This window comes from Doryrhamphus excisus, chromosome 7, assembly GCF_030265055.1.
Source record: "Doryrhamphus excisus isolate RoL2022-K1 chromosome 7, RoL_Dexc_1.0, whole genome shotgun sequence".
Lineage (NCBI taxonomy): Eukaryota > Metazoa > Chordata > Actinopteri > Syngnathiformes > Syngnathidae > Doryrhamphus > Doryrhamphus excisus.
The window spans coordinates 18,833,422-18,851,204 of record NC_080472.1 but is presented as its reverse complement, the minus strand read 5'-3'; the positions used below and the strand labels follow the sequence as shown (position 1 = coordinate 18,851,204).

At 41.1% G+C, this 17,783-nt stretch overlaps 1 protein-coding gene and 2 non-coding genes across 16 annotated transcripts in view; all 3 read left to right on the top strand.

Annotated features, from left to right (window-relative positions):
• LOC131132354 (ELKS/Rab6-interacting/CAST family member 1-like) overlaps window positions 1-17,783 on the top strand; it is a 91,897-nt gene that overhangs the window by 69,526 nt on the left and 4,588 nt on the right. For 9 of the 14 annotated variants that reach the window (XM_058077916.1, XM_058077908.1, XM_058077909.1 and 6 more), the window contains 3 exons: window positions 5,339-5,486; window positions 9,966-10,073; window positions 13,539-13,724. In XM_058077916.1, the coding sequence (XP_057933899.1) occupies window positions 5,339-5,486; window positions 9,966-10,073; window positions 13,539-13,724 (442 nt within the window). Of the gene's footprint in view, window positions 1-5,338; window positions 5,487-9,965; window positions 10,074-10,217; window positions 10,295-13,538; window positions 13,725-17,783 lie in introns of those variants that run through there. The other 5 variants (XR_009130357.1, XR_009130355.1, XR_009130356.1 and 2 more) reach the window with 1 other exon arrangement.
• On the top strand, window positions 9,483-9,555 carry trnak-cuu (transfer RNA lysine (anticodon CUU)). Its single transcript has one exon. It is a non-coding gene; the product is annotated as a tRNA-Lys (tRNA).
• Window positions 15,684-15,756, top strand: trnak-cuu (transfer RNA lysine (anticodon CUU)). The gene has a single exon. It is a non-coding gene; the product is annotated as a tRNA-Lys (tRNA).

The following is a 17,783-nucleotide window of genomic DNA, read 5'->3' as shown; positions in this document are numbered from 1 at the left end:
ATTATTATTAAGATTCACAATTTAAATGAAAGCAGGGGGATAAAGGATTTTATATTTATAAGGATAAATATTGTGACCGGTCATGTATATATATATATATGTATATATATATATATATATATATATATATATGTATATATATGTATATATATATATATATATATATATATATATATATATATATATATATATATATATATATATATATATATATATATATATATATATATATATATATATATATATATATATATATATGTTGTAAATATATATTTATAATATATAAATATAAAATTTTCTATAAAATATATTAATATTAATATATTAAATATATTATATTATAAATATAAATAAATATAAATAAATAAATATATATAAATATAAAATATAAATATTTTTTGAAATCTTGAAATAAATATTTTACAAAAAAAATAATTTTAAAAAATAATAAAAAATAATAAAATATATTTTTTTTTAAATTAAAAAAATAATATTTTTTTTAAATAATATTTTTAATTACTTCTCTACCCGGGGGCTGCGGTCCACACTTTGGGAATCACTGCCTTAAAGGTTCTCCCATACGAGGTTTGTTTTCTTTAAACGTATACTGGGGACGGGTGGCGTACCTTTGTCATTTGTTAGGACTTGCAACCTACATATGTGCTCAATGCACTTTTCCATAAGCACTTTTCTTGTCCTTCCTTGGGGGGTTTTGTTAAACCTGGCTGTGTTTTTTTTTACTTTACGTATATTTTGTATAAAATGAAATGCTAACAGTAAATAATGTGTTGATGTTACTTGGGTTGGTCGTACGTACGGCGCCATTGTTGTGCTGTTATGAAACAGATCTTCCGGTTTGACAATGGCGCTTTAGAAACGTTAGCTTCCATCACAACAACGCCTTGCGGTGTAAAGTGTAAACAGCGGCACGGTACGAGCAGCCTCTCGTGTGTCGCCATGTCAATCGGAAACAATGGAGAGCTGCTTCACGGCACGGTGACGGACGAAAGCGGATTATTTTTAACACGTGTTTGTCTTGGACAGACGCTGGCCAGTGTCACCGCGGACTCGATCCACGCCAGCGCGGGGGAAGTACGCTATCGACATTGAACTCTCACACATGCAGCTACACACTCGCGAGCGTGACAGCACGGGCGAGATAACGCAGCACACACTGGAAGCCGCCCTCCCGTGCACACAAACGCTTGGGATCCAAGACTCGGAATGAGCATTCCCGATAAAACGACGGCCTTTTAAGTGTTTTTTTTTAGGACGGGCCCGTGGTTGCCGTGCGTGCCGGGGTGGAGGTCAGGTGCCTGGTGCGTTCGTGTGCGTCTGCTTACTATCTCGCCTTGTCGCCACGCCGATGACATCATGGCACACGGCCGCCAAACGGACGGAAAGAATGCCTCTTGTCTCCTTTACAGGCGGGGAGGGCGAGCGATAGAGCGAGTGGTGGAGGATCGGCCAGGGAAACGATGAAAAAAAACGTGTACGTGTTCGCCAGAGATAGCGAGGACATCTGGAACGAATACCATTTTATCACCGTAGCTTATAAGCACAGTGCGCAGGCAGGTGAAGCTCTGCTTTACTACGAAATGGAAGGCACCGTTGAATAAGGAAAATGTTCCATTAGCCGCTTTTCCTCCAACATTCCAAAAACATGCTAGGTTAATTAGCGACTCCAAATTGTCCATAGGTATGAATGTGAGTGTGAATGGTTGTTTGTCTATATGTGCCCTGTGATTGGCTGGCCACCAGTCCAGGGTGTACCCCGCCTCTCGCCTGAAGACAGCTGGGATAGGCTCCAGCACACCCGCGACCCTCGTGAGGAAAAGCGGTAGAGAATGAATGAATGAATGAATGAATACTACTACTACTACAACTACTACTACAACTACTACTACAACTACTACTACAACTACTACTACAACTACTACTACAACTACTACAACAACTACTACTACAACTACAACAACAACTACTACTACAACAACTACTACAACTACAACAACAACTACTACTACAACTACAACTACTACTACAACTACAACAACTACTACTACAACAACAACTACTACTACAACAACTAAAACTACAACAACTACTACTACTACTGCAACTACTACTACAACAACAACTACTACAACAACTACTACTACAACTACAACAACAACAACTACTACTACAACAACAACTACTACTACAACAACAACTACTACTACTACAACAACTACTACTACAACAACAGCTACAACAACTACTACTACTACAACTACTACTACAACTACTACTACAACTACTACTACAACTGCTACTACAACAACAACTACAACAACAACTACTACTATTACAACAACTACTACTACAACAACAACTATTACAACAACTACTACTACAACTACTACTACTACAACAACTACTACTACTATTACAACAACTACTACTACAACTACTACTACAACAACAACTACTACAACAACAATAATAACAATAATAATGATAATAATAATAGTAAGTGGAGTGCTCTGAGAACGCAGCTGAGAACGCTGTGATTGGCTGGCCACCAGTCCAGGGTGTACCCCACCTTTCGCCCGAAAACAGCTGGGATAGGCTCCAGCACCCCCCGCGACCCTCGTGAGGAAAAGCGGTAGAAAATGAATGAATGAATGATTATACAGGGGCTGCACGGCGGATAAGTGGTTAGCGCACACCTCACAGCTAGGAGACCCGAGTTCAATCCCACCATCGGCCATCTCTGTGTGGAGTTTGCATGTTCTCCTAGTGCATGGGATAGGTTCCAGCACCCCTCGCGACCCTTGTGAGGTCCGGTAGCAAATGCGCTACGGACCGGTAACGGTCCCCGGCCCTGCGGTTGGGGACCCCTGCATCGAGGCGCGAGCATAGGCTACAACGTAGCTTGACGCACACCTCCGAAAAAAACACCAAACTGCAACTTAGCGGCGAGGTGGACCGTAAGGTTTGTGATTGGTCTGTTTTTTTACCGAGGCGTTCAAAGAGTTTTCCAATTTTGGATCAACATTGGCAATTATAGGCACAGTTGTAACCAGCCCCAATAACAATCCCCTTCTCTCCTTAATCGCCGTTGTTTACTAGCGAAACAGAAAGCTATGCTCACTGAATTTTACTCTCCGGAAAACAGCACCCCTTAACTTTTCGTCAGGGAATCGCACCTCACGCACTCAACCCTGACGCCAAGCTATAAAAGGATCAAGACGGCGTCAGAGGGGAAGATGCACCGAAGCATAATGCAATCCTCTTGTGTGCGTCGCTTCCACGTATAGGGATACGTTCCCAGTCTGTCGGTTTAGTTCCGCTCATCCGTCAGTCGCCAACAGAATTGATCAATCAAATCTCTGAGCGCCGCCGCACGAATGCATGGCGGGACGCTGACAGCGCGGTCAGTGAGGTTGACCGTAGAATCCTTGAGCCCATCACCCGGGCCAATTGTGTCATCCGTCTTCATTTAGATGCTCTCATCATCGCATTCCTCGCTTTTTTTGCGTGTGCGCAACACACAGCAGGGTGTTTTGGGCGGATACGTATAATTGCACGTTTTTTTTTTTTTTTACGATTGCAAATCTGTATGATTTATATGTTGCGGTGCGTATAGAAAAGAGGAAACGGTCACATCTGAGCCTGTAATCACCCAACCGACGCTTTGTTTGCCTCGCTTGTTGACAGTGCGCGTTTCACATGTTTTTAACCAATCAAGCGGCCGCTAGCAGTTGACATATGTTCCCCTTTTAGCTGTCCGACGGTCGTCTTATGTCACATTTGAAAAAATATATGTTGTGGTTTGGGTTTGGTTTGGCCGCGCGAACATCCTGACTTTGCACATTTGAAACTTAGGAACGAGGAACTTCGGTTGGGCTTTGACCTTTCACCTCTGGAAAGAAGATTTTCAAGTGAGAGACCCCATACGGGATAATAAAAGTCATAATTTTTTATGTGACTTTTGAATTTGTGTATAGGAAGCGAGCGGTGTGCGATGCTCGCAACACGTTAAAAAATTAGCGCTCTCGATGTAGCCGCGTAATTGTTGTAAATAGGCGTTTAACAATGTCTGCAGTTTGGTTCGCCGCTTGTCATTAAGGGGTGGTGGTGGTGGGGTGCCACAGCCAACCCAGCTGGGAATCACCGCAATAGAAGACAGCGCACATTTATTCGGACGTAGTACCCGGACTGACCAGTGAGCGGCAGCAATGAGCCAAAACAATGCGACTTATGTATGTTTTTTTCTTCCTAATTATGCATTTTTGGCCTTGTGCGACTTATACTCCAGTGTGACTTATATATGTTTTTTTCTACTTAATTATGCATTTTTGGCCTTGTGCGACTTATACTCCAGTGTGACTTATGTATGTTTTTTTCTACCTAATTGTGCATTTTTGGCCTTGTGTGACTTACACTCCAGTGCGACTTATGTATGTTTTTTTCTACCTAATTGTGCATTTTTGGCTTTGTGCGACTTATACTCCAGTGCTACTTACATATGTTTTTTTCTACCTAATTATGCATTTTTGGCCTTGTGTCACTTACACTCCAGTGCAACTTACGTATGTTTTTTTTCTACCTAATTGTGCATTTTTGGCCTTGTGCGATTTATACTCCAGTGTGACTTATGTATGTTTTTTTCTACCTAATTGTGCATTTTTGGCCTTGTGCGACTTATACTCAAGTGTGACTTATGTATGTTTTTTTTCTACCTAATTATGCATTTTTGGCCTTGTGCGACTTATACTCCAGTGCTGCTTACATATGTTTTTTTCTACCTAATTGTGCATTTTTGGCCTTGTGTGACTTATACTCCAGTGTGACTTATGTATGTTTTTTTTCTACCTAATTATGCATTTTTGGCCTTGTGCGACTTATACTCCAGTGCGACTTATGTATGTTTTTTTTTACCTAATTGTGCATTTTTGGCCTTGTGCGACTTATGTATGTTTTTTTCGACCTAATTATGCATTTTTGGCCTTTTGCGACTTATACTCCGGAACGACTTATAGTCCAGAAAATACAGTAAATACATATAAATGATGGATGAAAGGGATACATTTTCCCACACATAAGAATCTTAGCTCTCAACATTGAACATGATTGTTGGCCCAGACTGTCGGGGAAATAAACACAAGCTAATCGATCAGGCTAATCTTTAGTAACATCAGACATCGTCGGACCTTTGCAGACTTTGGTTAGAAAGGAAAGGAATCTGGCTCAGAATTGGCCCAACGGTCTTCACGTGTGGTACTCATCGAGGTGAATTGTTGATGTGAATTAGCCAACAGTGATCCAACATTATTAATGATATGTGCAGGCAAGAAGCTCTGCTGGCGGCCATCAGTGAGAAAGACGCCAACATCGCCCTGCTGGAGCTCTCCTCATCCAAGAAGAAGAAAACCCAGGAAGAGGTGGCGGCACTGAAGCGGGAGAAGGACGGCCTGGTGCAGGAACTCAAGCAGCAGGTAGGAATTTTAGCAGCACGATGGAAGACGTACGGAAGCGTGACATACACATGACATACTGTACACATGTGGGGGGCGCATGGGGGGGGGGTAGGAACAGGAAGGAAGACATGTCTATGACACAAAGAGCTAAAGAAAACACGAAACGGCAAAGAGGAACCCGCTCCAGATGTGTCCACGGTCTTCCGACCACCGAGGGGTAAATTTAGGATTTACCCCTCCCACTCCTCGCCGCACCAACAAATCTCAGGGTGACAACGCTTTCATACCGATGGGTGTTGATTTATCTCTACTAGACTACAAACTCACATGCAGGCCACCCGTCACTCTGGTGCATGTTTACAAAGTTAAACACACACTGGACCAAAGAAGGATATAAACGTGGCAAAACGCATCGGTGGTTTTTCTTCTCCACCCCCTCAGAGGATGAGGCCTTCACTGTCTCACGAATTAATGTCCTCCAATCAGTCAGTATCCATCACATCATCATCATTCATTTTCTACCGCTTCTCCTCACGAGGGTCGCGCGGGAGGGGTGCTGGAGACTATCCCAGCTGTCTTCGGGCCAGAGGCGGGGTACACCCTGGACTGGTGGCCATGCAGCGAATCACAGGGCACATATAGACAAACAACCATTCACACTCACATTCATACCTATGGACAATTTGGAGTCGCCAATTAACCTAGCATGTTTTTGGAATGTGGGAGGAAACCGGAATACCCGGAGAAAACCCACGCATGCACGGGGAGAACAGGCAAAGGCCAAGGGTGGAATTGAACTCTGGTCTCCTAGCTGCGAGGCCTGCGTGCTAACCACTCGACGCTGTGCAGCCCCTGTATAATCATTCATTCATTCATTCATTTTCCATTATTTAGGAAAGCAGGAAGTGTAGGAAAGCAGGAAGTGAACAAATGTAACAGTTACTGATTGTAAAAGTACCAGATGGTACTTTTAATTTAATTTAATTTAATTTAATTTAATTTAATTTAATTTAATTTAATTTAATTTAATTTAATTTAATTTAATTTAATTTAGAAAGCAGGAAATGAACAAATGTAACAGTTAATGATTGTAAAAGTACCAGATGGTACTAATAATTTAATTGTTTTTTTAATTAAATTTAATTTAGAAAGCAGGAAGTGAACAAATGTAACCAGATGGAGGGGTAGGATTTAATAAGCTTTGCTTCTTCCTACTCCTTTTGGACATGTGGAACTGTGAATGTGATGCATTCAATTGTAATCTGATGCATGTTCAAATGAAATCCATTAGCATTAGCATTAGCATTAAAGCAACTGACACACAAAACAAAACAGGATGACCGAGGATGGAATTGGAATTGAACTCTAGTCTCCTAGCTATGAGGTCTGCGCGCTAACCACTCGACCACCGTGCAGCCCCCACTACTTTCTGTTGGGGAATTTTTGCCCATTCGTGCAAAATTCCGAGAATCAGGAAATACAGTTTTTCCACCCCAGAGCATGGAAACGTGTCGAGTAACGCCATCGTAGCACACATCACTTTCCATCACTGTCCCTTTCGCAGGTCCTTTATGACACATCAGGGGTCTCAAACGTGGTCCCTGTCAACTGTCTGAATATGTGTGTGTGTGGGGTGGGGAACAGAGTGGGGTGTTGTGGGCTCGCTCTTTGTCTCCATCCCCCATCCCGCTGCCTCGCTCCCTCTGTGGTATCATAATTTTCAGTCCCTCCATGATGGATCACAGCTGAGACTTCCTCAGTATTCCCGTCTGTGTATGTTTGCGTGAGCGCCGGGCGAGTCGAGGCCGCCGGGCGTATTTTTAGCTCCCTCCTCGTGCAAGTGTCACACGAGAGTAAAGCTCCCGGAGAGTGAGTAAAATGAGACGACAAGTGTGTACCATATAAAACGCAAGTATGGGTGGGGAAAAAATAAGGTTGCTGGTGCAATTCTTTGATTGATACTAAGGTGGCTTGGGCTTTAGGGGCCATAGTTATGAATGTGAGTGTGAATGGTTGTTTGTCTATATGTGCCCTGTGATTGGCTGACCACCAGTCCAGGGTGTACCCCGCATAAAAATGCAAGTATGGGTGGGAAAAAATAAGGTTGCTGGTGCAATTCTTTGATTGATAATAAGGTGGCTTGGGCTTTCGGGCCATAGTTATGAATGTGAGTGTGAATGGTTGTTTGAAACTAACCTATGTTCTACTGCTGACTACTAAAGAGTTCAATTCCACCCTCGGCCATCTCTGTGTGGAGTTTGCATGTTCTCCCCGTGCATGTGTGGGTTTTCTCCGGGTACTCCGGTTTCCTCCCACATTCCAAAAACATGCTAGGTTAATTAGCGACTCCAAATTGTCCATAGGTATGAATGTGAGTGTGAATGGTTGTTTGTCTATATGTGCCCTGTGATTGGCTGGCCACCAGTCCAGGGTGTACCCCGCATCTCTCGCCCCTAAGACAGCTGGGATAGGCTCCAGCACCCCCGCGACCCTTGTGAGGATAAGCAATAGAAAATGAATGAATATTATTATTATTACACACAATGACACAATTCACACGGAATGCTAAACTCACACAGCCATGAAGGTTAATCAAACATTTACATCCAAGCATGACTCAGCAACTTTGCACACCGATAACTGTCCCTATGATGTTACAATAATCTAATCTACAATCCCCCCCCGCCCCTCCTCGTCTTATCACAGTTGAATACATTTTTTTTCTTCCACAACTCAGCATTTTTTCCCCCGCTACCTCACCCCGCTTCATTTGTTTCTCACTCTTTGTAACGGTTGGAATGGAATAATATGTGATTAGATTTAGCTGGAGGGATAGCGCCAGGGTCAGCATTCCTGATAATTAAGAAAAAAAAATGGAGGGGAGGGGGCAAAAGACGGCCAAAATTGATTTGCCTTTTGCTTTTTATTATTCATGATTTGTGCTGTCTTAAAAGGGGGGGTGTAAATGAGGATGGTTGGGGAAGGGCGGATCAGGTGAGGAAATGGGGGAAAAAATCTTCAGGCGAGAGGCGGGGTACACCCTGGACTGGTGGCCAGCTAGCCAATCACAGGGCACATATAGACAAACAACCATTCACACTCACATTCATACCTATGGACAATTTGGAGTCGCTAATTAACCTAGCATGTTTTTGGAATGTGGGAGGAGAACATGCAAACTCCACACAGAGATGCCCGAGGGTGGAATCGAACACCGGTCTCCTAGCTGCGAGGCCTGCGTGCTAACCGTGCAGTACCCGTGCCCCTGTATAATCATTCATTCATTCATTTTCTATTATTTAGGAAAGCAGGAAGTGTAGGAAAGCAGGAAGTGAACAAATGTAACAGTTACTGATTGTAAAAGTACCAGATGGAGGGGTAGGATTTAATAAGCTTTGCTTCTTCCGACTCCTTTTTGGACATGTGGAACTGTGAACTGATTATGTGATGCATTCAATTGTAATCTGATGCATGTTCAAATGAAATTAAACCATTAGCATTAGCATTAGCATTAAAGCAACCGACACACAAAACAAAACAGTATGACCGAGGATGGAATTGGAATTGAACTTGGGTCTCCTAGCTGTGAGGTTTGCACGCTAACCACTCGTCCACCACAAAGCTGGAAAGGAGGGAAATAAAAAGAATCAGGTAAGGAGGACTAGAAAGACGAAAGAACGAAAAAAGATGATCTTGGAAGTTGGGAAAGATCAATGCAGGGAAGAAGGAAAATGCAAAGATAGAATGAAACGAAAAAAAGCATGAAAATGACAGATGAAGACAAAACGGAAGGATGCAATGATTAAAAGGAAGGCTAAATAAAGATCAAGGACGGAGAAAAGACCAACATCGGGAATGAGAGAAAGTCGGAAAACGAGCAGATCCATGAAATCAGTCACAGACAAAATCCGGAGAGACAGCAATGAGGGAAAACTGCTGTCTCGCATTTTGGCCGCTGGGTTATTGAAATACGGCTAACTATTCCTGGCTACATGACCCCTTTGGGGTCAACCAGCCCGGCTAGCTCAGTCGGTAGAGCATGAGACTCTTAATCTCAGGGTCGTGGGTTCGAGCCCCACGTTGGGCGCTTCTTTTTTTTCCCTCCTTTTATCGATATTTACATTCACGCCTTTTTGTCATCTTTCTCCTGTGCCGTGAGCCAACAAGAGCGTTCTTACGTCTCACTCTCTCGCCGCTCCAAGGTTGGCCGTAAATCGAGATTTATGACGCTAAGTTGGGAAACAGATAGAGGGGCGGCTGAAAGAGGATACACGGCTGCGGAGGGAGGCGATGAGAGGGACTCAGGAAGGGAAAAGATAGGAAGCGGAAAAGACAATGTTATTTTGTTCTCAAGGGGGGGGCGGGGGGCGTTTAATGGCGCACGTTCAAGGTTTTAGCGGATCAAGTGCTTTAACATGCCGAGCGCGATTGTCAACAGAAAATAAGACAACAATCTATATAACCCCGCCGCTACAACATTTTGATATGTGCTTTCAGACTCAAAACAGGATGAAGCTGATGTCGGACAACTACGAGGACGACCACCTGAAGGTGTCGTCCCCCAACGTGGACGTCCCCAACCACCACAAGCCCTCTCCAGACCAGGTGAGACATCCGCCGTCTTCTTTAAATCTTAGAATCCTAACAATCCTGCCAAAAAAATGCAACTACTTCCTGTCCCGCTAAACTAACCCCCCACTCCCAACTCACTGCTGTCTCTGGATTCACGCTGCCCCCGTGGACTCGCAGGACGACGAGGAGGGCATTTGGGCCTAGCAGGTCCTTCTTTTTATTCCCACCCCCCCTTCACCACTTTGTACAGAAGGGTGAGCATCCTCATGCTTGTTGGGAATGCGCTCACTGTGTCACTTCCTCATCATTCATTCACTTCCTGTCACATGCTTTTTTGTGGTACATTGGTTTTGTTTACTGTCCATCATCGCTGCCATAACTCATTCATATTTTGTAGCGCCGCCATTTATGTGCATATATATTGTTTTGTGTCTCTTTTGTCTTCTTTTATACCGTATTTTCCGGACTATAAGTCGCAACTTACGTATGGTTTTTTTCTACCTAATTATGCATTTTTTGCCTTGTGGGACTTATACTCCAGTGCGACTTATGTATGTTTTTTTCTACCTAATTGTGCATTTTTGTTTTTTTCTACATAATTATGCATTTTTGGCCTTGTGGGACTTATGTATGTTTTTTTCTACCTAATTATGCATTTTTGGCCTTGTGCGACTTATACTCTAGTTCGACTTATGTATGTTTTTTTTTACCAAATTATGCATTTTTGGCCATGTGTGACTTACTATACTCCAGTGCGACTTATGTATGTTTTTATTTTTACCTAATTTTGCATTTTTGGCCTTGTGCGACTTATGTATGTTTTTTTTTTACCTAATTATGCATTTTTGGCCATGTGTGACTTACTATACTCCAGTGCGACTTATGTATGTTTTTATTTTTACCTAATTTTGCATTTTTGGCCTTGTGCGACTTATGAAAGTGTTTTTTCTACCTAATTATGCATTTTTGGCCTTGTGCGACTTATACTCCAGTGTGACTTATGTATGTTTTTTCTACCTAATTATGCATTTTTGGCCTTGTGCGACTTATACTCCAGTGCGACTTATGTATGTTTTTTTTACCTACTTATGCATTTTTGGTTTTGTGCGACTTATACTCCGGTGCAACTTACGTATGTTTTTTTCTACCTAATTATGCATTTTTGGCATTGTGCGACTTATACTCTAATGCGACTTATATATGTTTTTTTCTACCTGATTATTCATTTTTGGCCTTGTGCGACTTATACTCCAGTGTGACTTATGTATCTTTTTTTCTACCTAATTATGCATTTTTGGCTTTGTGTGACTTATACTTCAGTGCGCCTTATGTATGTTTTTTTATACCTAATTATGCATTTTTGGCCTTGTGCGACTTATACTCCAGTGCGACTTATGTATTTTTTTTTCTACTTAATTATGCATTTTTGGCCTTGTGCGACTTATACTCCGGAGCGACTTATGTATGTTTTTTTCTACCTAATTATGCATTTTTGGCCTTGTGAGACTTATACTCCGGAGCGACTTATAGTCCAGAAACTACAGTAATTGCTTTTAAAGTACTTTGACATGCTATCATCATTTACATTGTACATTTTCATGTATGTTGTTGGTGATCATGGTTTGCAACAATCCTTTTCTCCCCCAATACAAGTTCTCGTGTAGCTACACACACACACACACACACACACTCCTCGGTGTGTGAGGTGGGTAATTTGCCATAGCACATTACATCCAAACACCGGGTGCCTGTGCGCCCTCTTGCATGTGCATTCTGAGGCCTTTTTTTTATGGCATTTTGCCTTTTTAATGGTCTCTGCAAGTATTCGATGCGTCGCTGAATAAAGACAAGGACGGCGTGTAAATGTGTTTTTCCTTTTAAATAAAATAACCTCACATGATGACAGGCTATCGCTGGTCCGAGCCAGTGCAGACCCGATGCATACACCGATGCTTATGTAAATAGTACTGCTATTTATTTTTGGATCGACTGATAATGAAAATAGTGGCTCTCTTATTGCTGCATGCAGTCCGTTTAAGCTGTATGCACTCCATATAATGTGTGCATGCATCCTCAGTGGCCTTTTAATGTAATTTCACCATATATATATATATATATATATTTGAGACAATAAATGAATAGTGTGAGAGTTGTAGGGAAATAAATGTATCCAGGCAGTCGGCGTGCTGAATGTCTCTCTTTGGAGTGATTTCACAGCGTAGTCAGGGTGCGGTAGGCCGGCATGGGAGGCTAATAAAACACACACACACACACACAGCGGCGTGGAATTATTTCTCCCCTGAGATGCTTTCATAGCCCCGCTTGATAGCACAGTGGGCTTGTTAAAGTGTACAGCACAACCCCAAATATTCTCTATCCCTTAACATAAATAATAAATAATACATTTAAAGGAACAGTCGTGTTTACAACTGGATCGTCTTGAACTTTTTTAATGGTACACAATGTAAAGAATGACTGAAGCCTGTGCTTTTACTGAGTTCCAACCGTACTATATAAGTGTCTTATAAACACTTTACGCCCGAACTATACAACTAATCTTCCTGAGGCCTGAGGGGGCCGGACTTCCTACTTCGTCGCCCCTCTGCCGCTAACGCAAGGCTGTTTTTACAGACGTACTCGCCAAAGATGCTCTCTGGTTCTACCATATCTTACTTATTGTGTGGAAATATGGGCTAAACTATAAAAGCAATCTTCACTGGCTAAATGTACTGCAAAAAAGGGTCAGTAAGGATAATTCATAATGCCGCCTACAGAGAACATACTAACTACTTATTTCTAAAATCACAAATACGTCAACTTGCTGATATAGTTCATCTTCAAACAGCTAAAATAATGCATAAGGCTAAAAAATAATCAGTTACAATCAGTAACTTGTTCACTTCCTGCTTTCCTAATATAATTTAAGTTTTTTTTAATTTAAATTACATTTTGTATGTATTTAATTTAATTACATTTAAATTTAAATAAATTAAAAAATATATTAATTTAATTTAAATCATGGTATCAGCAGAATTACCAAGCATTGGATTGTTCACCCACTAATAGGGAACGTGAGCTGGGTTAGACCGTCGTGAGACAGGTTAGTTTTACCATACTGATGATGTGTCGTTGCAACAAAATTTAATTTAATTTAATTTAATTTAAAAATTAAAAATTTTCATAACAAAAAACTTAAATTATATTAGGAAAGCAGGAAGTGAACAAATGTAACAGTTACCGATTGTAAAAGTACCAGATGGAGGGGTAGGATTTAATAAGCTTTGCTTCTTCCTACTCCTTTTGGACATGTGGAACTGTGAACTGATTATGTGATGCATTCAATTGTAATCTGATGCATGTTCAAATGAAATTAAACCATTACCATTACCATTACCATTACCATGACATCCTCATTAATGTTTTGAAAAATCTGCAGACCACCAAGCTGAACTGCCTTCCCAAATCCTGCATTCATTGTTCTTTTTCCGATACTCCCAGATCCTCTCTCCTCTCCTGGATCTGGACCAGAACCGCAGCAAGCTGAAGCTGTACATCAGTCACCTGACCTCGCTGTGTCAGGAGCGAGACCCCGTCATCCTGCAGGACTTTGCTCCGCCCCCCGCCTATCACCGCGCAGACTCCGCCTCCTGGCACGCTCAGCTGGACGGCATGACGCGGGAGCAGGTACGTTTTTTTATTGCCGTTTTTTCCATAACTTCTGGAGCTCGTTTGTAGGCGCATTAGCGACTCAGATTTACAAGCGCTTTCATTTTGGGAGCCACCCAGCAACCATAAGTGTTTTTTTTAAATATATATATATAGAAATACACTAAGTAGATGCATAGTTAGGTTGACACGTCACAATTACACGCTCATGTGAGTCATGTGAGGAGTTAAAGTGGAAACACCATGCTGACTGTAGTCTAATGTTTCACTTTAATGTGTTGATTGTACCATCTGTGTGTGTGTGTGTGTGTGTGGGCGGGGGCACAGGGCGTACACTTTTTGGCACCTCCTTTGACATCACCCAAGAGATTTACACCAGCAGGTCACCTGGCGACAAGCGTCTGGCTGCGGAACAAATAGACTTTCATTTTTATTAAACTCTCCCTTTTAAAAATAAAAATAAAAAAATGTAAAAAAAGATCTCTGGCAGCAGGATGATTGCTGCCTGGTATGCGGAGCGGTAGAGACGGCCATTTATTTGACTTGTCATCACGGAGGAGGGAGGAGAGAAAATCAAATAAAAAAACGAGGACAGGGAAAGAAATGGTTAGCTAACACGGTCATATTCCATTGGAACATACTGAAAACATATCAGGGATATGTCTCGCCAGGCGTGAATTAGCATGAATTATTGAAAAAAAAAAAAATTTGCTCATGACGCAATAAAATGTTTCAAAGAAATTGGAACAGAATGAAAGTTCTCATTTAAATAAAATAAAACATTTTTTGTCACACTGCTGTCATGACAACAACAAAAAACTTAAAATTAACACAAGTGTACTTACAGGTTATCACATGTTTTTTTTTGGTATCAGGCCCAGTATCATGCACCCAAGTGTCAGTATCAGCTGATACCAAACAAACCATGTGATGATCTTATTATTACATACTATTTAATCAAAAGACTATTTTATTTCAATACATTTTTCAGTCTATTACATGTATTATATGTATATGTAAACAGTGTAAACACAATCATTTACTTTACTTGTCTTACTGGTAATGTGAGAATGGTTGTTTGTCTATATGTGCCCTGTGATTGGCTGGCCACCAGTCCAGCGTGTACCCTGCCTCTCGCCCGAAGACAGCTGGGATAGGCTCCAGCACCCTCGTGAGGAAAAGCGGTAGAAAATGAATGAATGAATGAATGAATGAATGTCTTATTGGTGGGCTGCACGGTGGTCGAGTGGTTAGTGCACAGACCTCACAGCTCGGAGACCAGAGTGAGTTTGCATGTTCTCCCCGTGCATGTGTGGGTTTTCTCCGGGTACTCCGGTTTCCTCCCACATTCCAAAAACATGCTAGGTTAATTAGCGACTCCAAATTGTCCATAGGTATGAATGTGAGTGTGAATGGTTGTTTGTCTATATGTGCCCTGTGATTGGCTGCATGGCCACCAGTGCAATCCGGCAGAAGACAGCTGGGATAGGCTCCAGCACCCGACGCGACCCTCGTGAGGAAAAGCGGTAGAAAATGAATGAATGAATGACTTACAGGTGGCACATGCTAGTGCGCTGTTCTCTGATTGGTTGTTTCACGGGCCTGTTACCAGGGCCTAATCACAGGGAACATATAGACAAACAACCATTCACACTCACATTCATACCTATGGACAATTTGGAGTCGCCAATTAATCTAGCATGTTTTTGGAATGTGGGAGGAAACCGGAGTACCCGGAGAAAACCCACGCATGCACGGGGAGAACATGCAAACTCCACACAGAGATGGCCGAGGGTGGAATTGAACTCCGGTCTCCTAGCTGTGAGGTCTGCACGCTAACCACTTGACCTGCTGTAGTATGTGATAATGAAAAATATCATATTCCTGATCTGATGCTAATGTTAATGTGATACTATCAATATGGTACCAGAGGACCATCGTATGACAGGCTTAAACGGGGTGGGAAGTGTTTCAGTGGCCCGGCTAGCTCAGTCGGTAGAGCATGAGACTCTTAATCTCAGGGTCGTGGGTTCGAGCCCCACGTTGGGCGTACTGTTTTAGGAAGCTTCCTCACAAAGAAATACGATGCCCTCCCACCCATGGTGTCACTCAAAATGTACCCATTCCCACAACTTTATGTGAAGTAGACACACACACACAAGTGTAAATTTGTGTTGACAGTTAACTTTAAACTGTAATTGTCATTAGTGGCCTATGGATGCTCATGTAAATGCACAAAGTCATGATTAGATAAAAGGACAGTTGGTTTCTTAGTCCCGGGGGTGACCCTGCAGAGACATTTGGCATGATGGCGGACATGTTTTTCAATCAGTCTCACTCAAATTTGTAGCAAATTATGTGATGATGTGGCGAAACGGCCCAGAGTTACACTGGCTGTTTTCTACAGCAGGCCGAGCGGTGTGAGGAAATGAAATTAATAACAGCGCCACCATGTGGTCTACTTGCCGGAAAAATGATATCAACACCTATACCAGCTATATATATATATCACTATATTGACGGTTACTAAAATTTAATTTAATTTAATTTAATTTAATTTAATTTAATTTAATTTAATTTAATTTAATTTAATTTAATTTAATTTAATTTAATTTAATTTAATTTAAATAAAATAAAATAAGGAAAGCAGGAAGTGAACAAATGTAACAGTTACTGATTGTAATACCAGATGAAGGGGTAGGATTTAATAAGCTTTGCTTCTTCCTACTCCTTTTGGACACGTGGAAAATAAAATAACATAAAATAACATAAAAAAAATAAAAAATAAAATAAAGTTTTTAAAAAATTAAATTATATGACGAAAGCAGGAAGTGAAGTCTTTAACAGTTACTGATTGTAAAAGTACCAGATTGAGGGGTAGGATTTAATAAGCTTTGCTTCTTCCTACTCCTTTTGGACATGTGGAAAATAAAATAACATAAAATAAAAGTAAAAAAAATATAATAAAATAACGTTTAAAAAAATAAAAAAATGAATTATATGAGGAAAGCAGGAAGTGAACAAATAGTTACTGATTGTAAAAGTACCAGATGGAGGGGTAGGATTTAATAAGCTTTGCTTCTTCCTACTCCTTTTGCACGTGTGGAAAATAAAATAACATAAAATAAAAGTAAAAAAATATAATAAAATAACGTTTAAAAAAATTAAAAAATAAATTATATGAGGAAAGCAGGAAGTGAACAAATAGTTACACTGATTGTAAAAGTACCAGATGGAGGGGTAGGATTTAATAAGCTTTGCTTCTTCCTACTCCTTTTGGACATGTGGAAAATAAAATTACATAAAAATAAAAGTAAAAAAAATATAATAAAATAACGTTAAAAAAATAAAAATAAATTATATGAGGAAAGCAGGAAGTGAACAAATAGTTACTGATTGTAAAAGTACCAGATGGAGGGGTCGGATTTAATAAGCTTTGCTTCTTCCTTTTCCTTTCCTACATTTGAAATAACATTTATCATCATATTCTATAAAAAAAAACGTGCACACTTGCAAGGCCTATTTTGTTTGTGTTAAATGTGACGGTGACTTTTTTCTTAATATTTTACGTTTTTGCTTGTTTCAGTGTTTGATTTTATTTGGACAAGGTGCCTCGGGTCAATAATAAGCAGCCACGGGCCGCACTTTGGACACACCTCGGCCTTAAAGTGTTCATTTCTGCCTCTTAAACAACAAGCAGGGTAAAAAAAAACGCAGCACTCAGTCGGCAGCTCTTTTTTCTTGTTCCCCCCCCCAAAAAAAGTGGCGCCTTTTGAATTAGCCGTGCAAAATAAAGCAACGCGTCATGGAGGCTGTTACTCATCCGTGTCGCATGCGATGTGTGCATGCCATCGACAGACCGCTTCTTCGGCACGCAGACCTTCGCTGCATCAACGCCTTTACAAAGATAAAGATAAAGTTTTGTTCCTGATTTATCTATATGTTTATTATTGTGGTTGGACGTCGTCCTATACATCACAATTTTTTTCAGCTGCCATGTTTGTTTTTCCTTCCCCTTGAGCGCAGACTGGCAGACGACACCGTGGGTGTTTGTCTGCGCTCTTTTGTGATCGCTGA